Below are 8,660 nucleotides of genomic sequence, written 5' to 3' on the forward strand. Positions count from 1 at the left end.
CTTACGGATTTGGTTTAGAAACTTTTGTTTTTAAACTTTGACCTTTTTATAAGTTAGGAAGTTGTTACTTACGAAGGCAGTGATATTTTTAAAATAAGAAGAAAAAAATAACTAAAAGATGAATTAATCTGAAAATGGTTGTTTGGATTAATTTCCCGATATATGGTATGTTTGGGATTGCTTCTAAAAATAACTTATTACTTTATTCTGATGTGACACCGATAATACTTTTAAATGTTTGGATAAACAAATTATATAGATGTCAAACCAATAATAAAGAGGTTTTTTAAAGAAATTAAACCATTTTAATTTATAAAAAATTGATAAACAATTTTACAGAATTCAAACAGTCATTCCCAAACACCCGTGATATTTCTTGTAAGATCGTAAAGATGGCTAATGATCCCATAGACGATGAGGTCCGGTGCTTTGAAAATGGAATCTTGAACAAACGTGCCGGTGGGTCAAATTCAGACCTGTGGCTGATCGGGAAGGCCAGACGGCGACCAACCCAATCAATTTTCAAATTCACATGGAAGCGCACCTTCTTCTAGCCGATGGATCGCCTTTAGGGTTTTAGCACAGTTTCTCAAAGTTATACAATGATTTACCTATTATTCACGGTTTTATACGCCCAATTGATCATCATTCTGTTACTTCAGTTCAGATCTCCACTCCAAGAACGTTTACTTGTCGAATTAGATGGGTTGAAACAAGGGAGAGCTCAATTGGCTGTAAAATCTGTCACCGCCACCGTGTTCGTAGTCATGATGTACATTCTTTACACCGTAGTGCAAATCCATAGCCGTTGCGGCGATGCCGTCGATTCCCCCAATCGCGCCATTCTTGCCTACCTTGTGCTCGAAGCTTCTCTCATCGGTAATTTTTCATTTCTTTATAGTTTTATCTCCGATAAATTTCTTTAATCACTTGTTCGTGAGAGTGATTTATCATTCGATGCAATTGATTTGAGCTGAGTATTTGCATCAAATTTGCTTCAAGTATACCTTAGTTTGAAATTATGTTCCTAAATGCATCGGTCAAGCTACTGTCTGCCCATCATATCTTCCAATATCTAAAATCAGTTGACTGTTTTCTATGTATTTTTAGATTCGGACTTTATATACCTTACACGAATTCTTGCAATTAACCATAAATCTCTTACAAAAGGATGGAGATCAGTTATATAACTGGGGATGAAAGATGAATTCCAAGAGGTAAATAATTGAAGGGTATGTTGTTATTCAGCCCATGAATTCCTTGCCACCATGTGTTAGTCCTGCTTTCTGCAGCATAGATTATAAGTTCAGAGTTCATATGTGTAATAAATGCTCAAGGGGTTGGAGTAACATTCTACACTGGGTTGTTATGGAAGTAACTATCCTTCAATTCTTATGAGTATTGGATCGTTTACGCTGGATTTGAGGTGGGGATGAGTAAGAGGACAAGATTTTCCTTTATGTTGTTGTATAGATTATTTTACTGGGAGCTAGCCGTCATCCACTACCTCAGTGGATAGTCTTGCTGTCTTTTGGATTTTTAGGCAATTTGGTTGATGAAGATCTATTTTGGATATTCTTTCCCTTTTTTTCTTGAGCATCAGTCTCAACTTGCACGCCTTCATGGTAAGTTGGTTGTTCTTTGCGAATAGCTATCTTGTTTTATTAAGTGTTCTAAAAAGTGTAAGTGGAGCTAGACGTTTGAGTGACCATCTATTGCTTTAGCGCCTAAGCAGAAACATAAACAGTTGATTTAGATCTATATAACATTAGTTTTAGATTACGTGAACACTTGAGAACAAAAACTTGATGTTATATTATGTTGATACAGTTATGTTTTTAGATGACTGGTTCATTGCTCCATGTATACAATTTACTAGTAAAAGATTCGAGAGATCCCCTCCACAGTTGAGAGAAGTCGGTTGATGAGCATAACTTGAGTAAAGGAGATATATTCTCATTTATTTTCTTTTAGATGACTAGTCGTTAATAAAAGCGGTGGGGAGGGGGACTTGACTCCTAACCAGCCCTTTAAGCGGCCTTAACTAATTGACGTGGTGTGGGGACTCTTAATGCCTAGGGGATCACGTTAGCATCTCCTAGCGGAGATTTTAGAATACTGGTTTTTGTAGCATTTTTTTTTAGTTTTGTTCCATCGTTTTGGTTTTGATGAAGATCGATATATGTTAATTTTGCATAAGGAGTAACATTTCAAAATCAAGAAACAATTTATCCATGTTGATGGTGTGCCTGAAAACAGGGAAGAAGTTGCCGTAAACTCCTATCAGTAGACACTTTATAATCATGTTTTTCATCGAGATAAACTCCTGGCAATGGGCATTGCTCTATAAATAAACTCTGTTTGTGTTAACTTTTTTTATTCTGCATCATGGTGCTAGGCTGTATGATATTTCTATTGGTATGGGTACTTGTCAAATTACTAAAGCCTAAAGGTATTTCATTGAAGGCATGGGGATGAAGTAATAGGAGATGTATAAGATATTATGAAATAATACTTTCCTCTTACAAGAAAGGTTCCAAGTTGCAACGAACATCTTGCATTTGTCAAAATGTGCAACTAGCTTATGCCTTATGGAGAGTATTCTTTTCATGCAAGACCAACATTTATTTGTCTATGTGAGGGTGCTTATTTGTCTTGTAGATTTCAACATAAGAATTAGATTCATGTTGAATTATCACTTTTGCTTGTGAACGGGGAACCAGATCTTCAATTCTTTGTAGCTGACAGTAGTTCCATCAAAAGCTATATATTAAAGTACTTTCACTCTTAAACTCATTCCTCTCCATTTTATAGGTTTAAGATACAAATGAGTTTAGTTAGCGTCTTAGCGACACAGGGTTTACTAGTGCTGGAGTAAAAGAAGGATTTTATGAGTTGCAAGGTCTAGCCATCTGGGCTCATAAGTTTAACATAGTTAAGATGAACTAATTGAGGGGTACCTATATCTCGAAAGGGTGCATTTGGTACATGGACGAGACAGGCAAGAGTGAGCATGTAGGTGGAAGAATTGTGAAAGGTTTTAGGATTTTAATTTGACATGGTTTAGTAATTTATCGATCTTGCCAATCTCCCCGATTTTTGTTATTTTTGTCCCACTCAGTCCCGTCCTATCCTAGTATGTTGTCGCGCCAAATGTGTGACAAATTGTTAAGATGATTGATTGTGACTTTCTGTAGTCGTAGTAGTAGTAGTAGTAGTAGTAGTAGTAGTAGTAGTAGTAGTAGTAGCATCTAGTCTAGTTTTACATCAATCCCAGAGCTAGAAAATCTTTATATATTTAACATGTTAAGGAATCTTGATTTTGAAAATCTTTGCCGAACCGTTATAGGAACCTTTTTGGCTGATATGGGTGAAATCATAACTTCATGCAGGCTTCTCGCTTTTCCTATTGCTGATTATAGACGGCCTACATCAATACACCAAAGAAGTTAACATACTTACAAAGACCTTAAGTGCTGCACAGAAACAAAACCAGGCCTACGAAGAGGGTAAGAAAAAGAGTGCAAATGAGGCCAAATCTGTAAAGGAAAAAATATCTAGGTTAAGGACAGAGATAAAGAAACTGGAATTGGAATGTGATAGAAAGGAGAATGAGGTGGAGTCTAGAAAAGCCAATTCAGATGCTCTCAAAAGCCGATTAGAAGGGTTACTCGTAGAATATGATGGATTGCTAGCGGATAATAAAGATCTTAAAGATCAACTCCACGACATGAACGAAAGATGGTCCCACTCCGGTGGAAAAAAGTCGGGCTTTTTTAGTTGGGATCAGTGGGGATTGTGATATTTGTTTGTGTAAGAACCAACTGCATTGTAAAAAGAGTAGTTTTCCATAAAAATTGAACCCCTTAAACCAAGATTTGTTCATTGTTAATCATTCATCTGAAACTATGCAGCAGTTTCTTGAATCAAGGTTCTTAGATGGAATTTATGGTCTCTTACTTTTAACCATTTTGGTCTGCAAACACTGTGAAATCAATTGGGAAATTGACTGAAAACAGCTAATCTCTTATCTCTTCACCCTACTTCACTTTTTAGCCATATTTTCAAGTCAAATCCCGAACTAGCCATTCTTTATGCAAATGTATAATTTTTTAACGCAAATTTGTAACTTTTTTTACACAAATGCCCATTTTTTCTTTTCTAAAAATGTGGTTTATGCAAATGCATAGAACATTTGCATAAAGAATGGTTAGTGTGGGAATTGACTTGAAAATGTGGCTAAAATGAATAAGAGTGGGGAGACCCGCTATTTTAGTCAATTTCCCCGAAAGCATACAGTTTGGGCCAGCGTCGGACCCATGATTTTTGCCGACTGAATACACCTTTAAGTTGGATCAAAAGCCTACAAAATTTCCGGATGTCTTTTATGGGAATTCCATCGTTCCGAGGGATTTTTTAAAAAGTTAGTTGATTTCCAGTCACTTTTTTGGTTGATGTCCCCTGTATTTTCTAACATCCCAGAACACCATGCAAAGTTTAATGTGTACACCTTTCATATCCAAAAAATTTCTACTTGCGAAAATCGGTGGAGCGGGTGCACGAGACCCGCTAGGGCCTTCATAGGTCTGCTCCTGTTTGGAGTAGAGGAAAGGTTTATGTACATTTCCTCCCCTCGCCCCAAAATCCTACTCCATACAATTTAGGGTTTAGGGTTTAGAATTTACTGAGTTTGTTTGATTATGTCGGCTCATGTTTCATGTACTATGAGGTAAGGCAATGTACCAGCAATGCTGAATGTGCGAGTAGATGGAATCTGCAGGCCACATCGTTTTCCACTGTAAATGGTCCTGGAATGTAGAAGTTTAAAATCTCAGTTAGTCAATTTCTTGTTAAAGTGGTCCGAGAAAAGGCTGGTCCGGTACTACATGGCCACCTCTAATGGTTGGTACAAAGGGTCGACATAGGAGCATACAGTGTCATTGGCCACCGTTTTGTGGTTCTATCATAATGGGAAAAAACATGTTCCTAAAGGGTGTCATTGCATCGTTTTGTTGGGTGTTTTTTATATATAATGCAATCATGTCCATTTGTACAACTAATGCAACCCAATAAATTGAGATATTGATGGAAATGATGAGAGTTCATTTATCATGATTTGAATATTTATGGAAGATAATTATAGTTCATTAATTGAATATTTGATTAGTATTAACCCAACAAACTTGTAAATTTTTTAGGATAAAAGTTTACATAGATTTTTTCTCATAAACGAAGAATGTGGGTCTACCTTTGATCAGTATTAACCTGTTATACTTTGAAAAATAAAAAATAAATAAAGTGTTGGTTCATGCATCATTTCAAATAATGGTATGTATATGTAATGGTTACATAAATATAAAAAACTGTAATGCGGATATTTCGTGAATCAAAGAACCCGGAATATTTGTGTATTTTATACGTTATGTCTAATAAAATATAAGAAGGCATAAAAAAAAATGTGATAACGTATGCTCGATTCCTATGTATGAGCGAAAGATCATGAAGTTATATTTTATGTTTGATGAGTCATACAACTGAAGTATCGGTCTAAAGAAACACCGTCTTCAGTTAAAATAGAAATATTCGTACAAATAATAAAAGGATTTATTATAAATAAAAAAATGACTAAAATGTCCCTCTTTTTGTCGCTTTTATATTCCAATATTTATCTTCATTTTTAAACATAAAAAGTGCAAAATAAAATAACAAAATATATTCATCTTGATTTGCTTTATGTTTATCTTTAGATGTAGGCTTTTAGCTTTTCAAAAGGAAGGAAGATTTTGAATGATGTGGGCTTAAAATGAGCTTTTAAGAGAAATTGTTTGTTTAAGTAGGGGTATTTTTGTCCATTTACTATATTATTTTAGTAAGGGTTGATGGGTGGAGGGTGAGCAGTAATCTTTAGGGACGATAGAGAGTTAACAGATAAGTTTTTAGTGTCGTAACAGACAAAAAGAGAATCTTTCAAGTGTTTTGTATATTTTTTTAGCTAGCTCTGTTGTCCTTCTTCACCCTCTCACCTCGTTCTCTCTTTTCCTTTTTATTCTTCGTCACCTCAAAAGAAAAGTGATTGTTTTAGAGTTTTTATTGTAAGTAGGGCGTAAATGATGCGAGTCGAGCTCGAATATCAACATACTCGACTCGAGCTCGAAAACTCGCGAGTAGTAAAAACCACAGCTCGACTCGAACTCAATAACTATTTCTCAAGCTTGAGTTCAAGTCGAGTGTTGACCAAGACCGAGTCGAACTTGAGTAGCTCGCAAGTTGTCTCGTATTGTTTGCACCCCTAATTTTAAGAACCCGATTTATATGGATTGAAAGTTAGATTTGTAAACTTCTTATAAGTTTAAACTTGTGGGCAATCAATAACTCTCCAACATGGTTTTAAGTCAATTTCGAGGTTGGATCAGTCTACTGCTTTGGACTGTGGAGCATTATAAACGGTATCAGAGGTGATCCTTCTACTATTGAGACGGTGGGGAAAATCTCATCGGGCATGAGGAGTCCTCGAGACGGAGGTGTAACATTAACTTCCGTCATGATTTTACGTTGATATAGAGGTTAACTTTACAAAACCAATAGAAAACAAGATACACTTTTAGTTGATGCACATGATAAATTTATTTAATGAAGGGTAGAAATGTAATTTTTTTTATTTGATCTTTCTTTTAATGTAAATTAATTTCCGGTTACATTTCTTATTTTATTCCATGTCTTGTCATTGTAAATATCTCATGCAAATTAATTGTTGGTTACATTTCTTAATTATTCCAAGTAAATTAATTATCAGTTACATTTATTAATTATACATGAATAAATATTTGTTCATAGATGAACCATCTCATTTCAACATTTAAAAAAAATATTATGCTCATATGTGAACCTGATAACCACATACACATAACAAAAACTAGATATATACAAATTACCAATTACGTAAAAAAAAATGAACAGTGTTCAGAAGTAAACACATGAACATTGTTCACAAACACAATTTGATATTTGTTGTGAAGTTTCAAGTAGAAAAACAGTGTCTCACGAAAACAGTCTTATCTCACGTGAACCCAATCAGGTTTTTTAATTTCACATCCAAATTTCTATCTATCAAAAATAACCTTTTTCTATTGGATCAAAAAAGATAATGGGAATGCAAGCACACCATCTACAAAAACATCATGACGACTCAACCTTTCGAGAAACAAGGTACATCAAGTTGAACATAGTGACCAATAGGATGGATCCCAACCACTTTTTATTCACTTTTTTTTGGTTTTTTTTAAGATTCCGATCGATTCTTCACGATCGATTTTTCATTCATCTGGTTTCGTACAATCAGTATTCCACTCATATATGATATATCATGGAACGTCCGTACATACAAGCATCATTTATGCGGGCTCCACTGTGAGGTATTTTCCTTCAAATAGTAAATCAAGTTCAAACCTTGTAAAACATACGATAACTTGAATACGATCAATGTTTAACGATGAATAATGATATAATCGTTGAACAAATAAGATCTTGACGAATATACCACTCGAATATGTCGTTTTTAGATATTTTAGTTAGTCGATTACGTGTTCAAATCGATGTTTGACTTGTATGATGATTTGTTTCATACTAGGACCACGTAACTGTTAAAGAAGGCAGGATGTATAAATTGATAAACATGTTCAAATATAAGATCAGTGTCGAGTCTTTTAGCAGTTAGAACAAAATGCTAAATGAAACTGATAACCAAAAGAAGAGATCCTCGATCTCTGAAAACTACAGAAATCCATGAAATAGAATTATGAGGAAACGAAATAAAGATATATTATGTTGCAATATACTTATACAATTTTAGTAAAACAGAATAAAGAAAACGTATCAACTAGAACCAGTATCGGAAACATGAGACGAGAACCATAAGGGTTGTGGCATAGTGGTTGAGGTCCTGAGGGATGTGATGGAATATCTCATCTGCCCAAGGTTTGTTTCCAAACGTACACAACAATTATGGTCACTAAATTTATCAAGGTTGAATTCTTACAGTTACAATGTGTGCGGATTAGTTCAGGCATAGCCTGCAACGCCCTTCAAAAAACAAATTACACCAAAAAACAGTTATTTTACTATCTTTAATTTTGACATACATTTTGATATATATTTTTATCTGTTTTTTAGTAGTATTATAGTTCTTTTTTCAAGGTTCTCTCTAGTAATTAAAGTAGAAAATAGGAAAAAATTCAGAAAATCCCAATAAATTTTTTTCATTTTAAATGATTAAACCCGTAAAAAAAATTTGAATAAATAAATCATCGAAATTTCTCATTTTAAATAATTAAGTCCTTTATTTTCTGTAATAAATAAATTGTTGAATTTTTTTTAACCTACATCTTTTAAATAAATAAAAATCTGTAACTGGTTAGAAAATTTGTAAAAGTAAAAAAAAATACTCTAAATCAGTTTTACTGTTTTCAAATCTTGCACCATTGAAACTGATTTAGGGGTTGTTTGTTTACCTCTTAATAGTTCCATTAAGAGGCAACCTCTGAATCGTTAAGAGGTGAATCTTGTTTGGCAAAAAAAAAAGTCTGTCTCTTAATGGTTTTAAAATCCTCTGAATGATTTTGTATCTTGATCTCCCTTAACCATTAAGAGTCCTAATTTCATTG

General features: G+C 34.2%; 1 protein-coding gene across 2 annotated transcripts; it reads left to right on the forward strand.

The window, feature by feature from the left end:
• Nucleotides 1-402: 402 nt before the first annotated feature.
• Nucleotides 403-3,873, forward strand: LOC112516880. Of its 2 annotated transcripts, XM_025124123.1 has the most exons (3): nt 414-573; nt 668-879; nt 3,393-3,873. In XM_025124123.1, the coding sequence occupies exons 1-3, from the start codon at nt 533-535 to the stop codon at nt 3,800-3,802; spliced, it is 663 nt and encodes a 220-aa protein (XP_024979891.1). In that variant the 5' UTR covers nt 414-532; the 3' UTR covers nt 3,803-3,873. The 2 variants fall into 2 exon arrangements, with proteins under 2 accessions (XP_024979890.1, XP_024979891.1); XM_025124122.1 differs by having other exon boundaries at nt 403-879.
• The last annotated feature ends 4,787 nt before the right edge of the window (nt 3,874-8,660 follow it).

This window comes from Cynara cardunculus, assembly GCF_001531365.2.
Source record: "Cynara cardunculus var. scolymus isolate 2C chromosome LG 8, CcrdV1, whole genome shotgun sequence".
NCBI lineage: Eukaryota > Viridiplantae > Streptophyta > Magnoliopsida > Asterales > Asteraceae > Cynara > Cynara cardunculus.

Coding starts and splice junctions, on each gene's coding strand:
- LOC112516880 (XM_025124122.1), top strand. CDS start 603: ATGATTTACCTATTATTCACGGTTTTATACGCCCAATTGATCATCATT. Junction 880..3,392: donor GCTCGAAGCTTCTCTCATCG/GTAATTTTTCAT, acceptor AACTTCATGCAG/GCTTCTCGCTTTTCCTATTG.